At 36.2% G+C, this 20,099-nt stretch overlaps 1 protein-coding gene across 3 annotated transcripts in view; it reads left to right on the forward strand.

Annotated features, from left to right (window-relative positions):
* The window catches only part of BBS9 (Bardet-Biedl syndrome 9), a 461,843-nt gene that overhangs the window by 164,104 nt on the left and 277,640 nt on the right, over window positions 1–20,099 (forward strand). For all 3 annotated transcript variants that reach the window (XR_006384294.1, XM_044246344.1, XM_044246345.1), the window contains one exon: window positions 18,458–18,639. Coding sequence is in view for 2 of the 3 variants with exons in the window: in XM_044246344.1 (XP_044102279.1) it covers window positions 18,458–18,639 (182 nt within the window). In the remaining variant the exon portion in view is untranslated. The remainder of the gene's footprint in view (window positions 1–18,457; window positions 18,640–20,099) is intronic.

The raw sequence follows: 20,099 nt of genomic DNA on the forward strand, positions 1-20,099 counted from the left end.
CAACCCTGTGCCATTTTATGGGCGCATTTAGGCCATTCACATTGAGAGTGATTATTGATAGATACGTTTTTATTGACATCGTGTTACCTTTGAAGTCTTTCTTTCCATAGATTGTCTCTATATTTCTGTTCAACGCTATCCTTAGATTTTTCCTCTTTTATAGAACCCCCCTTAATATTTCCTGCATTGAAGACATACAAATGGCTATCAGATATATGAAAAAGTGTTCATCATCACTAGCCATCAGGGAGATTCAAATTAAAACCACATTGAGATACCACCTTACACCAGTTGGAATGGCCAAAATTAGCAAGACAGGAAACAACATGTGTTGGAGGGGATGTGGAGAAAGGGGAACCCTCTTACACTGTTGGTGGGAATGCAAGTTGGTGAACAGTACTTTGGAGAACAGTGTAGAGATTCCTCAAGAAATTAAAAATAGAGCTTCCCTATGACCCTGCAATTGCACTACTGGGTATTTACCCCACAGATAAAGATGTAGTGAAAAGAAGGGCCATATGTACCCCAATGTTTATAGCAGCAATGGCCACGGTCTCCAAACTGTGGAAAGAACCAAGATGCTCTTCAACGGACGTATGGTTAAGGAAGATGTGGTCCATATACACTACGGAGTATTATGCCTCCATCAGAAAGGATGAATACCCAACTTTTGTAGCAACATGGACGGGACTGGAAGAGATTATGCTGAGTGAAATAAGTCAAGCAGAGAGAGTCAATTATCATATGGTTTCACTTATTTGTGGAGCATAACAAATAGCATGGAGGACAAGGGGAGTTAGAGAGAAGAAGGGAGTTGGGGGAAATTGGAAGGGGAGGTGAACCATGAGAGACTATGGACTCTGAAAAACAATCTGAGGGGTTTCAAGCGGCGAGGGGTGGGAGGTTGGGGGAACCAGATGGTGGGTATTAGAGAGGGCACAGATTGCATGGAGCACTGGGTGTGGTGCAAAAACAATGAATACTGTTATGCTGAAAATAAATAAATAAATAAATAAATAAATAAAATAATAATTTACCAGTACAACAGGCAGAAGCAGGGACTATACAAAGCAGGATATACGATCCTCTACCCCAGTGATTCTCAACTGGGAGTGCTTTTGCCTCCTATAGGACATTTGGCGATGCCTGGAGACATTTTTGGTTGTCATAAGTGGGTGGGGGAGAATTATTACTGGTGTTTAGTGGGTATAGTCTAGGGAAGCTGCTAAACATCCTGCAGTGCATGGGATAGCGTACAACAAAGAATCATTTAGCTTTCTTCATTTAATTAATTCAATTAAAATGTTTATTTAGCTTCCCTCTCTCTATATACCACTTATTTAAGGTGCTAGGTTCTTGGGATGCATTTATGAACAAAGCAGTCATGGTTACTGAATTCATGGAACTTGTAGTTGGGGAGACCAAGATTAAATACCTAATTACATGAATATATTATTTTGACTGTGGAAAAACCCCATGAAGGAACAGTACTTAGTACTTTAGTATTATATAATAAGAGATCTGACCTAGAATGTGAGGTCAGAAGAAAATTTTCCGACATTTGGATTGAAATCTGAAGGATGATAGGCTTGAATTAGACAAAGATAATTTATGAGGAGAGGGGAGGAAGAGTGTACCGGGCACCAAAGGGGCATGGAGAGTGGCAGTCCCAAAGAAATGGAATAAGATCAGTGGGGGTGGGGGTGGGGTTGGGGGGGAGCATGGATTGAGGGGCAGTGAGAAGAGAAGTTTACATCTTCTTTAAGAGAAGTTTACATCTTCTTTAAAATGTAAACCTACATCCAGGTTTACATTTTAAAGAAGATTCCATTTCTTTTCCCCCTTTACTCTGCATAGTTCCTAACACAACGAACTTACTTGCTGCATGAGGTGTTGGAAAGCTACTATGTTTTTTTCCTCAAAAATGTCTATATCTTGGGCGCCTGGGTGGCTCAGTGGGTTAAGTCGCTGCCTTCAGCTCAGGTCATGATCTCAGGGCCCTGGGATCGAGTCCCGCATCGGGCTCTCTGCTCTGCAGGGAGCCTGCTTCCTCCTCTCCCTCTCTCTACCTGCCTGTCTGCCTGCTTTTGATCTCTGTCTGTCAAATAAATAAATAAAATCTTTAAAAAAAAAAGTCTATATCTTAACATTTTAGTGGCTTAAAAACAGTGGTCATTATTTTTGCCCCACTGACATTTTTCTTTTCAGTAGGATGTTAATCTAAATAGTAAGAAATATACTTTCTCCCATGGGCATATTAAACACTATTTTAATTTAGAAAGAAAGGTAATGTGGCCTAGAAACATTTGCATTTTTTCGGGATTAACTCTTATGCAAAAAAAGTTTCCTGCCATGCTTTACCTCATACTGTATTTGGAATAACATATGGTTGTGTATTTCCAAACCTCTACTCATGCTGCTTCTCCACCCAAAATACCTTTTTTCTGTCTATCTCTTTTTGTTTAAATTCAACTCATTTTTCAAATCCTCCATCAGGCCTTTCTTAGTTTCACAAGTTTAACATTTTATAATGTCCTTATCTGTGTTCTACTGAACTTTGTTTATCCATTATAATACTTAGCACATAATGTCTTGTGTTATGCAGAACAGGATGTAGGCACCTATCTTCCTTAGTGACTGGACATTAGCCACACCTTTGTAAACTTCTATAACATCTTATGCAGCGTTACTTTAAAAAATATTATTTTTAACACAGTGGTGCCTTACACACCTAGTCATTGTCAGGACATAGTCAGGAGTGCCTATTGAATGAGTGAATGGAAGCGACATGATCAGTTCTGTCAAATACATGGAAATTTAGGAGGACTGAGAAAATGTATTTTTTTTTCCTCCATTGGAATATTTCAGTGGCTTTCCATTACTCCCTTTAATTTTTTTTTTTTAAAGATTTTATTTATTTATTTATTTGACAGACAGAGATCACTAGTAGGCAGAGAGGCAGGCAGAGAGAGAGAGAGAGAGGATGGGAGGCAGGCTCCCTGCCGACCAGAGAGCCCGATGTGGGGCTCGATCCCAGGACCCGGGGATCATGACCGAGCCAAAGGCAGAGGCTTTAACCCACTGAGCCACCCAGGCGCCTCAATCTCTTTAATTTTTATCACCAACCACTTTTCCATCTGAATTCTCTTAGGGAGAAATAGATTTTCTGGCTGTTGGAAACACCTGTATAGTATTACTTATGCTCATACTTATCCCCTTCTCTGGAATGACCTCCCTAGGCTTAACACCTATGCAAATCATGCCTTTTCTTTTAGGCCCAATTTGAATATTAATTTATCTGCTTTCTTTTTCTCCATAGCACTTGTCACCTTTAAACATGCTATATATTTACTTCTTTTGTTCGTTGTATTTCTCTCCTTACTAGAATGTGAGCTCCTAGAAGAAAGAGATTTTTGTGTGATTTCTTCACTGATTTTCTCACTCTGAGAACTGTGCCTGGCACATCTTTGATACTCAGTAGATAACGTGTTGAATGAATGGTTCTGGCCTTACTAAACACTTTTCCTGAATGTCCGATATTCTGGGCTCTGTGTGTGTGTGTGTGTGTGTGTGTGTGTGTATGTGTTCCCTTCATGAAGAGCATTTGGCTGGAATGTTCTGCTCCTTGTCTTATCCAATTCCTGCGTATGTTATCTCCTCTAGGAAGCATTCTCTCCTTTCACTATCTGATTTGTTTTTGTTCTCCTTTGTTTCTGTTGGCTCCCTTGCTTACATTGAATATCTATCAGAGCATGTCTCATACATTCTTGTTTGATTTACATGTCTGTATTGCCCACCGTGCTTTAGGTTCTTCAAGAGAAATGACCAGTATAAACTATCTATGGTGCTAGAATACAGTAGGAGCTACATAAATAAATAATCTTTTTCAATAATGAAAGAAGCTAGAGTTGAGTCAAATCCTTATCAACACATTTTGTTTCTGCAGCAATAAATAAGTACTTGTAAGAAATTACATCATTTTTTTTTCCTGGTTAGCAATTTTCTTATTTAGTTTGTGAATATAATTAGTCATATGCAGTATATAGCCTTGTGTTAACTTTCTAGTAAGTCTAATAAGAATTAGTTCTTGATCTCTGATTTCTTGATGCTTGGAATTTTTTTTACTACAAGAGATATTTTGTTCCGTCTCTCAATACAACTTCTGTAATTTCTGCAATTTGCTGTGACAACTTCTTTTTGCAGAATTTTTGCTACTTTGATATCTTTGGAAGCTGGCCTTGGCTCCCCCATTTTACTTGTCTTTTTCTTGGACACTCTAATTACCTTGTCTCTCCCATTAAATAATCCAGCTCTTGATTATCATGAAGCTAATTATGGATAGCAATAACTGAAAGCTATTTACATAAACCTCAAATTGCACCTTTAAACTTGTTATAAATTTTCTATTCTTGGGAAGTCACCATGGAATGGTTGGTGAATGAAAAAATATCTCACTGTGAATCAGGAAATTTAGATTCTATGTTTGATTCTTCCTGGCTCCCAGATTTTCATATTCAGTATGAGCTATGTATATCAAAGTGTATTGGTATGATGCTTTGCCTGAGAGATGTTTATGCAGGAAAGGACAAAGAAAGCATAATTATTTTTAAAAACTGCAAAAATAACTTCTTAACGCATACATACTAAACATACACAGGTGGTTTGCTTAATGCCTGACTTAATTCCTGTTAAAGGCTTAATGTGGTAGAAAATCGTGGCGTAGAATCATGTCTTCTTTCATGCATCAGGGAAGGACTCCAACATCTAGTTTTATCTGTGGAAAGATTAATTGCTTTGAACTTATTCTTTAAAAAGGTTTCTTCTTTTCTTTGGGAGAGAATGTATTTGCATACTGGCTTTCTTGGCATTTATACATAGAAGGCTCAATGCCAGGTCAGAGCTACCATCGGCATACTGTGTCTTGCCACTACATTTGTCATTGCCTTATTGTTTGATGACTAGAAGGAATAAGGAAGGGATACTAGATAACTGTAAATAAAGTTAGGTATATTTTATTATTGACCTCAAGGGTCTTATTCTATAATTATTAATTGCTGTATGGAATGTTGTGGTCTTTTTGGATTACTTTATATCTAAAAACAGATATTATAAAGATGAATTTAGAGTGAATTCTTTTGGAAAATTTCAGATAGATGAAGTTATCGTGTTTTATATTGAGGGATATAAATTCACTATCACATAATCTCTATTCTGAGAGAGTTTACAGGCTGACCAAAGGTGACAAACATGCCAAAGTTAAAAAATAATGCTGTAACATTTTATAAATGCTGTTGTAGAAGTATTATGTAGTGGGGATAGTGAAGTGGTCCATTTTATTTGTAAGTAATAAGATCAGCTGTGGAAGAGATTTTTTTTAAAAAGGGAATTATTTGGAAGGCTGATCATGTCAATTATCTTTTCTGTGTAACAAGCTTTCTGAAAATTTAGTAGCTTAAAACAACAGCTATTTAGGTCATTATTCTGTGGGTTGTCAACTTTTGGCTGATTGATTCTTCGGCTCTGTGCTGTGTATTAGTTTCCTAGGGCTGCTGTAACAAGTTACAACAAACTCGGTACCTTAACAGAAATTTATTCTCTCACAGTTCTGGATGACAGAAGTCCAAAATCAATGTTTGAAGAAAGCTGATTTTGTCTGCAGGCTCTTAGGGGGAATCTATTTCATGCCTCTCTGCTAGTTTCTGATCGCTTCTGGCAACCCTTGGTGTTCTTAGTTTGAACTCTCATTGCTCCATTCACTCTCTGCCTCTGTCTTTACCTGGCTTTCTCTGTGTCTTCTTTTTTCTCTTTTAAGGACACACAGAACTGGATTACAGCCCCCTCTGATCCAGGCTGATTTCATTATTCTCTTAACCAAAGCAAGATACAAGTCCAGTCCAAATTCAAGGAGTAGAGAAATAGGCTTCACCACTTGATGAGAGAAGCCATAAAGTCACATTGCAAGAGCCACCGGATACGTAGAGGGAGAACATTTTGACCATCTTTGCAGTCTACCACACTGATAAAGAGAAATGGGCAGGATGAAGGAGAGGATTGAATGAGTGTGGGAGTTGGGAAGAGAACTTCTATGGCTTAAATATAGAGCAAAAATGTTAGACAGGCCCAGGTCATGTCATGGTTGATTTTATATATAATCTCTGTGGGTAGTGTGTTGATGATGTCTCCCTCTCTGTCTCTCTCTCCTCTCTCTCTATATATTTATTTACTCTATACTCTCTCTCTCTCTCTCTCTATATATATATATATATATATATATTCTGTGTGTGTATACATATATGTATATATATAGTGAGATATACACACACACACACACACAGTGTTTGTATACATTTTATTTGCTGTTCCCCCCCCCCATCTATATTGTGGAGAAGTTCAAATACATACAAAGTAAGTGGATAGTATAATGAATTCTACTGTACCTAGTGCTTAGCTTCAATAATTATCAAAGTTCTGGCATGTTTGCCAAGTTTTTCACAGCTTCAGCTATCCTATTTTTTATTCCTTTTTTTAAAGGTGAAATTTACATACATTGGAAGGTGCAAACCTTAACTGTATAGTTTTGACAAATGGATTCACCTGTGTAACCTATAGCTCTCTCAAGTTATTGAAAATTTCCATGATCAGAAATATTCCTGGGGCTTTTGGGTGGTGCAGTCAGTTAAGTGTCGGACTCTTGGTTTTGGCTCAGGCCAGGATTTCAGGGTCTTGAGATCAAGCCTTGTGTTGAGCTCCATACTCAGTGTGGAGTCTGCTTAAGACTCTCTCTGTCCCTTGCACTCGTGCTCTCTCCCTCAAGTAAAATAAATAAATCTTAAAGAAAAAGAAAAGAAAAGAAAAATAATTCTTATGTCCCTTTTCAGTTAAAACCTCCTTCCAGGTAACTACTATTACTGATAATTTTTTCATAATAGATTTATGTTGCCTATTCTAGAATTTCATATAAATGACATCTCACAGTATATAATTTTTAAGTCTGTCTTATTTTGTTCAGCATAATATTTTTCAAGTAGTTTTTCTTGTTGTATGTAACAGTGGCTATTTATAATTTTTTAAAAAGATTTATTTATTTGAAAGAGAGTGCATGAACAGGGGACGGGGCAGAGGGAGAGAGGAGAATTTATAGCAGACTTCCTGCTGAGCTCAGAGCATGACATGGAGCTCAGGCCCAGGAGCCCGAGATCATGACCTGAGCTGAAATCAAGAGTCTGTTGCTTAACCAACTGACCCACCCATGCACCCCTATTTTTTAATGCTGAGTAGTGTCCCATTCAATGAAATCTCATAATTTGTTTTTTCCCCTTCTCTTGTATAAGCCTTTTTGTGGACATATGTTTTATTTATCTTACACTTGATCTTAGCCCAAAGGCCGAGAAGTGATATATTTTATTTATCTTAGATAATTAACTAGGAGTATAAAATTGCTGGGCCAAAGGGGTGGAATATGTTTAATCTTATGAGAAACAGGTAATCCCTTTGCAAAGTGGTAAAACCATTTAACATCCCACCATGGATGTATGAGAGTTCTGGGTGCTCCATATCATCTCCAATATTTAGTGCTGTCAGTCTTTTAAATTTAATATTCTAATATACGTGAGGTAGTACCTAATTGTGATTTCAATTTTCATTTCCCTGATAAGTAATGATGTTGAGCATCTTTTTCTTAGCTTATTGGCCATTTTTATCCTTTACTCTGTGAAATGTCTACTCAAGTCTTTTGCCCAGTTAAAAATTTTTTTTTTGATGTTTTTGTCGTTTGTTATAGTTGTTCTTTTTGTGCAGAGGACACACATCTTTTGTTAGAAATTTGTTTTGTGAATATTTTTTCCCAGTTTTGGGGTTGTCTATTCATTTTCTTAATGATATCTTTTGATGAGAAATTTTGTATGAACAAATCTAATTATTATTTTTAGTGATTTTTTTGCTTTCCACATCCTCAGAAATTGTTTTAAAATTTTTTTAAAGATTTTATTTATTTGTCAGAAAGAGAGAGAGAGAGTGAGCACAGGCAGACAGAATGGCAGGCAGAGGGAGAAGCAGACTTCCCGCTGAGCAAGGAGCCCGATGTGGGACTCGATTCCAGGACGCTGGGATCATGACCTGAGCGGAAGGCAGCTGCTTAACCAACTGAGCCACACAGGCATCCCTTGTTTTTAATTTTTAAAGTTGAAACATAGTTGCCATACAGTATCAATTGCATATGTACAACATAGTGATTTGACATTTATATACATCCCCAAATGCTCACCACAAGAATTGTAGTTACCATCTGCCATCACACAAAGCCATATATTATTGACTGTGTTCCCTATGCAGTACTTTACATTCCTATAACTTATTTATTTTATAACTCTCTATTTACTTGTATATCTATAAGAAATCTTTGTCTGTTTCAGGTCATGAAGATGTTGTCTGATGTTTTCTTTAAAAATTTTTATAGGTTTATCCCTTATGTTTAGGTCAGTGATCCACCTCGAATTAATTTTTGTATAGAATGTAAAGTTTCTTTCTTTTTTCCTGTTTGGATATCCAGTGGTTCTAACACCATTTGTTAAAAAGACTCCTCCCCACCTCCCGCCTCATTGAATTGCTTTGGCCTCTTTGTTGAAACTCAAATGACTGCATGAGTATGGGTTTGTTTTTGGAGTCTCTGTTCTATTCTATAGATCTATTTATCCTCATGCTAATGCTATAGTGTCTTGATTATAGTAGATTTATAGTATGTCCTGATGTCATTTTATGAAAGTGCTCCATCTCTATTCCTTTTTTAAGATTGTTTTGCCATTCTAGGTTTTTTGCATTTCCATAGAAATGTGGAAATTGGCTTGTTGGTTTCTTAAAAAAAAAAAAAAAAAGCCTGGAGATTTTCATTTGGATTGTCTTGCATTTATTAATCATTTTGGTGAGGATCAGCTTTTTTTTGAGCAATATTGAGCCTTTTAAGGTATATCTTTCAAAAGCATTTTTTTCTCATGTCACTCACCAGTTCAAAAGCCTTCATTTGTTCCACAATTGCATAGTGTAATGGTTAAGTTCTTTAGGTGGCTTTATTCCCAACAGTCTGCTCTTAATTTTATCTACCACATGTATCCAGGCTGCTTGTTCTTTCACATATATAGTGTGAACTTTTTTCCCTTCATGCTTTTATTCTCTCATGTTCTCCATACTGGATATGAAGGCTACTCTCCCAATTTAAAAGATTCAATATTACATATATTTGTTATAATGTCATAAATTATAAATTGACAGAAGTTTTTTTTAATTGAGCTATAGTTGATACACAGTGTTACATTAGTGTGCACATTAGTGTACCAGTAAGAAGTTTTAAAAAAATTTTTTATGGGATGAATCACTTAAAATTTATACAGTTTTTAAATTGGAGCACCAAAAAAGTAAGCAAAACAGCACCCACCAAACAAGAAAAAAGCCACAATAAAAGAGGACTTTACTTTTTCCTTTTTAGTGGCAGGAGGGGCAGAGGGTGAGGGAGAGAGAGAGAATCTCAAGCAGACTCCTCACTGAGTACAGAGCTCAGTGCAGGCAGATCCTAGGACCCTGACAGCATGAAATGAGCCATAATCAAGAGTTGGGCACTCAGTGAACTGAGTCACCCAGGTGCCCCAAGGACTTGACTTTTATTTTAAAATTTTTTATGTATTTTTATTTTTTTAATGTATTTTTAAAAGATTTATTTATATTAGAGAGAAAGAAAGAAAGAACACGTGAACAGGAAGAGTGGTAGAGGAAGAGGGAGAGGGAGAGAAGCACACTCCTGTACGTGGAGCCCAATGGAGGGGTTCTGTCCTACAACCCTGAGATCATAACCTGAGCTGAAATCTAGTTGGTCCCTTAACTGACTGAGCCACCCAGGTTCCCTAGGACTTTACTTTTAAACAGAAAGGTGAAGGTAGCTTAAAGGAAGGGTGGAGGAGATAAGAGCAAAATGCACACTGATCTTGAGGACCATGTAAGAAACACTGTCAGTCGAAGTCACATATACAAACTGAGCTGTGAAGGACACTGGAAGAATGGTGCATTGTGTATGGTCACATACTCTACTTGGAAGTTCAGAGCATTCAGATAGTGGCAAAAATTGAGTATGAACCAATCTGAAGTTCTGTTGACATCATTTTGTTGCTTATGAATCACATATGGGTTAATTCAGGTTTCAGAAACAATTATTGAAGAATAGGCAACTTTCAGGTTTTCAACTTTAGCTTCAATTTCCACCATTAAAATTTCCCTGATCCTCTTGGCTAGAAATGACATTGCTACTTATGAATACCAAAGTACTTTATACTTGTCTTATGGTACTTATGTCTTCCATGACGTAGGAGCATGTCTTATTCTTTTTTGGGGTTGCAATCTTTTTGAGCTAGTTTCTGATTTTATTTTTTATTTTTATTTTTTAAATATGATTTTTAAATTAGATTTATTTATTTTAGAAAGAGCATACGTGTGCACATGTAGGTGGGGGAGGGACAGAGGGAGAGGGAGAGAGTCTTTTTTTTTTTTTTTTAAATGATTATTTATTTGTTTATTTGACAGAGATCCCAAGCAGGCAGAGAGGCAGGCGGGGGTGGGGGGGGACAGGGAGCAGGCTACCTGCTGAGCAGAAAGCCCGATGCTGGGCTGGATCCCAGAGGTTTTATCCCACTGAGCCACCCAGGCACCCCTGAGGGAGAGAGTCTTAAGCAGACTGCTTGCTGAGCGTGGAGCCCAATGTGGGGCTCGATCACACAACCCTGAGATCAAAACCTGAGCTGAAAGCAAGAATCATATGTTTAACTGACTGTACCACCCAGGTGCCCCTAATTTTCTAATTTTAATTGTGTATATTCTATAACACTTCAGATGGTATCCTGAATATAATAGGTGTTTGAAAATGCTTTATGAATGAATGAATAAGTGAATGAATGATGAGTAAATGAAATGCAGCAGAGAAATGAGAGGTGAATATATAAAAAAGAGAGTAGAAAAAAATTGTACACCCCCTGCTTTTCTTTTCTGTTTTAGGGTTAGTTTGGTAAGGCAGTAAAGATTCCAAAGATGTTTTATCATAAGTGTAATTATGGTATGAGGTATTTCCAGTGTGAAAATTATTTCTCTTTTATGACATACTCATCCTCACAAGAACTAACAAGAGCGTTGTATCCTTGTTAGATTCTATATTCATTAATCTGCTTTATAACTCAGATAATTTTAACAATAATTTTCATCAAAAGAGATTTTAGGAGCTCCTGGGTGGCTTAGTTGGTTAAGCATCTGACTCTTGTTTTTAGCTCAGGTCATGATCTCAGGTTGTGAGATTGAGCCCCATATTGGGCTTCATGCTGAGCGTGGAACCTGCTTGAGATTCCCTCACAACTTCTACCCCCCAACCCCCAAAGATTTTAATTTTTTTCTAAATGTACAAAGTTGGAGGCTGCTGACAAAAGTAACTTCTAAATGGCTATCAAATATGCCCTTGGCTATAGAATCCCAACCAGGTATGTCAGCTAATTTCATCTCAACAAAGGAAGTAACCATAATCATTTAATATTTACTTTGTAGATTGAAGGCAGATATCATTTACTTGACATTATCTGTAGAATTTGTCTCTTTTCCATATTTGATTCTTGAATACTTAGGTATTAATTTTAGAAAAATAGATAATATGACCTGTGGGAGGAACAGGTTTGAGTTGGAGGGGAGAAGTCAAAATCAGGATCTCTTTTTTTAAAAAAATAAGTTTTCATTTATAACTAGGCCGGAGTTTTTTAGTGGGACAAGTACCATGTCCTGTTTACCTTTGTAGCTTCTATTGTATAGCAGATACTAAAGAAAGATGTCTTAAATGAATCATGATGAAATGACTCAAAATATATTCAAATGACCACATCTAGTCTTTTGGGGCTGAGGAAGGGTTGATCACACTGAGTCAGCCTATAGTGCCTAAAGGAAAGTGCCTTCAAACTGTATGACCCTTCCTGAGGCGGGGCAGAAATTGCATGCAATAAATAATATTTAAGTTTTTAAAATTTCTTTGATGACTATATCTAGTAATAAACACCATACTTTGACAATTTGATAGCTTAAAATATTTCTCTTCTGCATGAAATGCAGCTGGATAAGAGACCATTAGAGTCAGTGCATAACTCTTTTCATTTGTTTTTAAAACTTTCATTCATTTGTTTATTATAACTATTTTCTATCTTTTGTGAGCTCTATGTCAAATACTTTCAGGTTGCATATTTTGTAGATTGGCCTTGTCAGAAAATAGAGAACTGGATTAAAGTTTTAATTCCACAGATCATTTAGCTTTTATTTATTTATTTATTTATATTTATTATTTTTTTAAAAAGATTTTATTTATTTATTTGACAGAGATCACAAGTAGGCAGAAAGGCAGACAGAGAGAAAGGAGGAAGCAGGCTCCCTGCCGAGCAGAGAGCCCGATGGGGGGGCTCTATCCCAGGACCCTGGGATCATGACTTGAGCTGAAGGCAGAGGCTTTAATTCGCTGAGCCGCCCAGGCGCCCCATCATTTAGCTTTTAAATGCAGATTCAAATTCAATCTGTGGGGATAGAAAATGGAACATACATTTTTTTTCTTAAAAAATGTTTAAAAAATCTTATTTTATAACCATAAGATAGGACAAAAATAGCTCATAATCTCAGTAACCAGAAATAGTCACCATTCTATTAGCATTTCAGTAATTTTTTTCTAATCTGTATTTTATATACCTATATCTTATAAAATTAAAATAAATACATATGCAATATTATGTTTTGCTTTTACACTATATATATGTAGCTGTTTTTTCTGAAAGCAAATATTTGTGAAACGTGGTTGTTAATGGCTTCTAAACATTCTATTACAGATAACATCATGCTCTTAAAAATATTTCCCCCTGGGCACCTGGGTGGCTCAGTTGGTTTAGCGGCTGCCTTTGGTTCGGGTTATGATCCCAGGGTCGTGGGATGGAGTCCCGCATTGGGGTCCTTGCTCCTCAGGGAGCCTGCTTCTCTCTGCCGCTCTGCCTGCTTGCGCGCTCGCGCGCGCGCGCTCTCTCTCTCCCGCTCTCTGACAAATAAATAAATAAAATCTTTAAAAAAAAAAATTTCCCCTTTTTCTTACCATTTGGGTTTTTTTTCCAATTTATTTATTTTCAGAAAAACAGTATTCATTATTTTTTCACCACACCCAGTGCTCCATGCAAGCTGTGCCCTCTATAATACCCACCACCTGGTACCCCAACCTCCCACCCCCCCGCCACTTCAAACCCCTCAGATTGTTTTTCAGAGTCCATAGTCTCTCATGGTTCATCTCCCCTTCCAATTTACCCAAAAGCACATACCCCCCCAATGTCCATAACCCTACCCCCCTTCTCCCAACCCCCCTCCCCCCAGCAACCCACAGTTTGTTTCGTGAGATTAAGAGTTACACCACACACAAAAATAGATTCAAAATGGATTAAGGACCTCAATGTGAGAAAGGAATCCATCAAAATCCTTGAGGAGAACACAGGCAGCAACCTCTTCGACCTCAGCCGCAGCAACATCTTCCTAGGAACATCGCCAAAGGCAAGGGAAGCAAGGGCAAAAATGAACTTTTGGGATTTCATCAAGATCAAAAGCTTTTGCACAGCAAAGGAAACAGTTAACAAAACCAAAAGACAACTGACAGAATGGGAGAAGATATTTGCAAACGACATATCAGATAAAGGACTAGTGTCCAAAATCTATAAAGAACTTAACAAACTCAACACCCAAAGGACAAATAATCCAATCAAGAAATGGGCAGAGGACATGAACAGACGTTTCTGCAAAGAAGACATCCAGATGGCCAACAGACACATGAAAAAGTGCTCCATATCACTCGGCATCAGGGAAATACAAATCAAAACCACAATGAGATATCACCTCACACCAGTCAGAATGGCTAAAATCAACAAGTCAGGAAATGACAGATGCTGGCGAGGATGCGGAGAAAGGGGAACCCTCCTACACTGTTGGTGGGAATGCAAGCTGGTGCAACCACTCTGGAAAACAGCATGGAGGTTCCTCAAAATGTTGAAAATAGAACTGCCCTATGACCCAGCAATTGCACTACTGGGAATTTACCCTAAAGATACAAACGTAGTGATCCAAAGGGACACGTGCACCCGAATGTTTATAGCAGCAATGTCCACAATAGCCAAACTATGGAAAGAACCTAGATGTCCATCAACAGATGAATGGATCAAGAGGATGTGGTATATATACACAATGGAATACTATGCAGCCATCAAAAGAAACGAAATCTTGCCATTTGCGACAACATGGATGGAACTAGAGCGTATCATGCTCAGCGAAATAAGTCAAGCGGAGAAAGACAACTATCATATGATCTCCCTGACATGAGGAAGTGGTGATGCAACATGGGGGCTTAAGTGGGTAGGAGAAGAATCCATGAAACAAGATGGGATAGGGAGGGAGACAAACCATTTGGGTTTTTTAAAATTTCTTTAATAACTGTGTAAGTCAATTATTGTGTAAAAGGTAATGGACATTTCTAAGGCTTTTGATAGATGTTTCTAAAATGATCATTAATAGCATCTTTAATAAATTTACATTTCCTCCAAAAGTGTATGAGAGTTTTTGTCTCCATGTACCTTCTCTAACAGCAGGACAGATTATTGAATACAATTTTTTCTACTTTAAGGGATTAAATAATCACGTACCTTTTTTTTTTTTTTCAAATACAGCTTTATTTTTTTTTTCATCTACTTATTGACTTATTTTTAACTGCAAATTGTACATTTCCTTTTACCTTTTTGGATATAATCTCATTTGCATTGATTTGAATCAATGCAAATATGAGAGGTTTTTTTTTTGGTTTATAAGAGTTCTTTACATATTAGATGAAATATGCAGGATGGTTTTAATTGGTCAAAAACAGTTAAATATTCACAACTTCATATGGTACAACTTAAATTATGTACCTTATATTGGTTGCCAATATGTTCCCAGTTTGCCTTTTGTTCTTTTTTATCATGTTTTTTAAAGCATATAACAAGTTTAAAAATTTTTTTGTTGTTTAATTTAGTGATCCTTTCCTTTGTAGTTTCCTCCATTGCTTTCTTACAGCAAAAGGTCTCTCTATCCCAAGGGCAGATAAATATTTTTGTAGTTTCATATTGTAAAATTTAACTTTTAAAATCCGTCTGGAATTTTGCTTGAATGTATTGTTAAGGCAGGGATCTGTTTACTGAGTGATGAAACAATTACTTTCAGATTCCTGAGTAACCTCTGTTGTTTATTTTCATGCCTGACTGCTAAATACACAAAATTATCATGTGTCCTAGGAATATAACATTTTTGATCTTGGTTCCTCATAAAATACATTATTCTCATGCCTTGGGTTAGCTGATGTGCTTCAAAGACCAGTAATAATCTGGAGACCTTAATTTTGGAATGTTAATTCTAACAATGTAAGTTATGGTGTACTCAATACTTGATTTACTTGATGGCTTCTTCCAGCGTAAAATTCTGTCATCCACAGAAGCTTACACATTAACCTAAATGGATAGTATTGTTAAATAAAACATTCTTTAGAAAGATTTTTTAAAAAAAAATCTTGATTATGTTTTTCCTCTTTTTCTTATACTTAAATTTGGCTTATGTTTAGGAATGATATATGTATTTTAAATTTTGTTCTTTGAATTAAGATACCAAGTGATGATTGACTTATATATTAACTGTGTTCTAGGCCTCAAAGTGTCTGTCTCATCATAGATGTCTTAGACAGAAATTCCACTCATTTACTTTAGAGTTTTTAGAGCTTAATACAGTCTTCCTATCGAATCTTAAATGAATTCAACTGAAGTCTAAGTTTCCGTTATTTTATCTAAATTATATGCAATGATTCTGATGCCACTGAAGAAAAAAGTAAATTGCTTCAAGTTTTGTAATTTATTTTTAAGACATTTTGGTCAACTTTGTTAAATTCTTCCAGTGAGGGAAGACCCTCGCTCCTCCCTTTTATATTTGCACAGGTTGAGCACCAGTAATGCTTTTTTTGAGTCTGAAGAAATATATGTGTACACTACTATTCAGATTCTTTCTATCTTAAACTTAATAGGTTTAGATACATTTTTAGATAAATCTCTTCTGTCTAAATTGTTGCTATTGCTGTATAAAACAGTGTAACAAATATGATTCAATAATAAGTTTTCCAGTTCATAGATCAAATAAATCTGAATACTGAGGGATAATTTGTATTGGGTCATACTAGGTTTCGCATACTATAGACCACTCAAAGGGGGAAGATAAAATGGATATACTCTTTTGGATTAAAAAATCCTGATGACCTCCAAATTTTCTTAGAAGCCAACCAAAGATCTTGTTTTCAGTGTTCAGAGTTTCCTAAGGGCTCATTAAGTTTCCAGACCCTAGTGGGATTGGGTGGAATGGGGAATAGAACATAGTCACAACTCAAAGGGGACAGAGGGTTTGTCCTGTTGCAATGCGCTTGTCAGAGCTGGAAGTTAGGATTTCTGCGACGTGGCCACTAGGTGGCTTCAGCTGACTGCTTAGAAAGGGTAAAGCCCAGAGGTACTATGGGGTTGCTTTTCACATTTTATTTTAGGAAAATAATTTTATTTTGGGAGTATTTATTTTCTGAGCTAGATTAACAGAACCAATTCATAAAACCTAAAGACCTTTGAGGATCATGCAGTCTCACTTTCTCATTTTAGAGATAACATTTAGGAAGACTTCTCTAAATTGACTGCTATATAGGGGTAGAGTCAGAGTTAAAACCCAGTCTACCCAGTTAGACTAACCCCCAGAGTCTCTGACTCCTAGTCTAATTTTTTAGCTGTTGAGTCAGTGATATCAGTTTATTCTTTGTTTCTCTGAAGTCATACAAGAGGGTTTTGTGGCACTGACCATGCCTAAGTAAGCCCTGGAGAAAGTGTGTATAGGAAATTTGTATCCAGAGCAGAGGTGGGTAAATAGTTGATGGGGATTAAGGAGTGCACCTGCTGAGATGAGCACTGGGGTGTTTTATGGAAGTGTTGAATCACTATAGTATATACCTGAAAGTAATATTATACTATATGTTAATTAACTGGAATTTAAATAAAAATTTTAAAAAGTTAGTTCTATGCATCAAGAACCTGAAGAAATAGAGGTAAAATTCAGGCACTTATTGACTTCTGAGTGAAATATAAGGACTGGATATACATACATATGTTAAAAAAAAAAAAAAAGGAATGTTGTGTTGAAGGCAGGTGGTAAAGTGGATGCTGGTGGTCACCGTATAGGAGGGACTGAACAATGCCAGTATCTCCTCTCATCCAAGTTACGCTTTTCGATTAATGAGCTGACCATTTGTCATGGACCCAAAGTTGGGGAGTTTTAAAATTTCTTACTCATTCTGAATAAAGCCTAGACTCTTATATACCATATATATATATTTTTTTCAGATGAATAGTAGCATTTTTTTAAAAATTTTATTTATTTGACAGACAGAGATCACAAGTAGGCAGAGAGGCAGGCAGAGAGAGCAGGCTCCCCACAGAGCAGAGAGCCCGATGCGGGGCTCGATCCCAGGACGCTGGGATCATGACCTGAGCCGAAGGCAGAGGCTTTAACCCACTGAGCCACCCAGACGCCCCGAAGAGTAGCATTTTTAAGTTGTTTTTTTTTTCTCTCAGATTTTCTGTAAGTTTTGATGAATATTTAACCTTTAGAATGGGACTAGAAACCTCTTTTTTTTTTTTAAATCAAAGGCCACTAGAAAACATAACAAATGAAAATCAAACAAATTCATTATGCATCAGTTAAAAATGACTTATGACAGTGTTGACTTCTTTTTTCTTCTGAGAAAGCTAAGGAGGAAGCAAATAATGTTCATTTCAGCTTTTTATAGTAAGTTCAGGAAAATTTACAATTTTAAAAAATGGTATGCTAAGTTTATAATTTATATATTAGGGCTAGTTTCTAGAGTAAAAAAAAAAAGTTAAAGGAGACTAAGAGAGAAGGAGGAGTGAAAGGATGGGAGGAAGAGGGATGGACAGAGAACTACAAAATGAGGAAATGGCTCCACAAGTGTCCACAGCTTGTTATGAATCTGCCAAGTAGGAGCTGGAGTGAGGGTTAAATGATACAATAGTTGAAAAGCTTTTGGAGAATGATTTATAATGTAGTTAGGTCCCCCAAAGTGACAACTATTATAATAACTGTTAAGGTCCCCCTGCCCCCCCCATAATGAATCCTAACATTGGGAGGGCTTATATAAATATAAATCATGTTTGAAATATTTGAATTGAGTCTTTGATGTAAAACTTTAGAAATAGTTATATGGCCATTTTCTTAATGGCATGTTGAAGCTAAATTGAATAAAAATATTTTTGCTCAGGTCTAAATCCACCAAAAATTTGAATTATGTCTCATTTTCTCTTTCTTATTGTAGTGATTTAAAGGGAGTGATAGTCACTCTGAGTGATGATGGTCACTTGCAGTGTTCATACCTAGGGACAGACCCTTCTTTGTTCCAAGCTCCGAAGGTTGAATCTAGAGAACTACACTATGATGAACTTGATATAGAATTGAAAGAACTTCAGAGAATCATCAAAGATGTTAATAAATCACAAGGTATCTCATTTGCAACTTTTTATTATTTTGGAGTTTATTATAAAATTGATTTATTTTGTATGTAGATAATATCTTAAATATATTAGTTAATTCTCTCCTCTAGTCTTAATTAAAATCATATTTGTAAAAATAGTGTTGCTCTTTAATTTGTATTTTGTAGCTTGTGAAAAAAACGTTAAGATACTGCTTTTGTTAGTGTGTTTCAGGAACAGAGCTATCTAATTTTTTCTTTAAACTCTAAGAATGGAACAAAGTACTTCTCTGCATAGTGGTTTCAGGACTTGAGAAGAACATTAAATGTTAGAGTGATCATTTGTCAGCTTTTAATATCCCTGAAAACATTTTAGTGGCTTCTTTTAAAAGAAACCCTAGCAGTACATGAGTTACCACTTTGTTACTAAAAATGTAGTCATTTGCAGTTTAGTGATATTATTTAGGTATGCAGTTAATTAGACATCCAAATGGAATGTAGCCTGCAGTATGTTGATTTCTCATGACTCAGAAACTGATGATATTTTCAGTTTCTGAGTTTTGAGCAACTCAATATTATCTTTCTTTGGGATTCACAGGGGTATAATTTTATTGTAAATTAAAAGGAGAAACAAAACACCAGTCCTGCAGTTTGAATTGGACATGTGAAAAACATTATTTTAAGTTTTCTTCTCAGAGTCAGGTAAAAGTATTTTTTTAATGAGAAAAAATATGGACTATTTTCACATAAGAGAAATGTTAAAACAAGTAGGAATAATAAAAGAAGCAGAGCATCAAAGGCCAACCAAAACACAAGAGCCAATCTTAATCCTGATCCAATCACTTTACTAGATTTATATATTTTTCAGTCTCCATTACCAAGACCAATTCAGAGGAATTTAGATAATATATTTTAAAATATGATTATTAAGGTAAAATTATTATGCCTTGGCTTCACATGTTCTCTTAGAAAGTTTTGAAAGTAAACCAGTGAAACTGAGGTCTTTTAAGTAACTCCAATTACAGAAAACCCATTTGTTGTCAGCATCCCCCCTCAAATGGCGAATAGTTAAAATTCGATGTTTCACATTGCAATATAGACATTCTCCCCACTCTCCTTGATACTAGTGTTTGGGGATTAATGGAATTATGAGTCTCTTTTTGTCGTTTAAAAATATAATTGGAGAAGAGAGGCATATATATGGAACATGAAATTTCCAGAGTTCATTAAATAAATTTAATGTTACTTTTCACTTTAAATTTTGTGTCTTGAGATTTTGCCCTTCCCATAAACAATGTGCTAATGATATTTTGATTAACACTCAGTTGTGTAAAAGATTTCTCAGAAAAATCCTTTACAACTGTAAATTATTTTTTGGTGGCCATAGTGATACTTGAGTGAGAAGGTTTGAGCTATTTTAAAGTTGTCATTACCTTGATCCTTCTGTGTATCTTCAAATAACTGCTAATTAAGGTAGGGATATGCCCAC

The sequence above is a fragment of the Neovison vison genome, chromosome 4 (assembly GCF_020171115.1).
Source record: "Neovison vison isolate M4711 chromosome 4, ASM_NN_V1, whole genome shotgun sequence".
NCBI lineage: Eukaryota > Metazoa > Chordata > Mammalia > Carnivora > Mustelidae > Neogale > Neogale vison.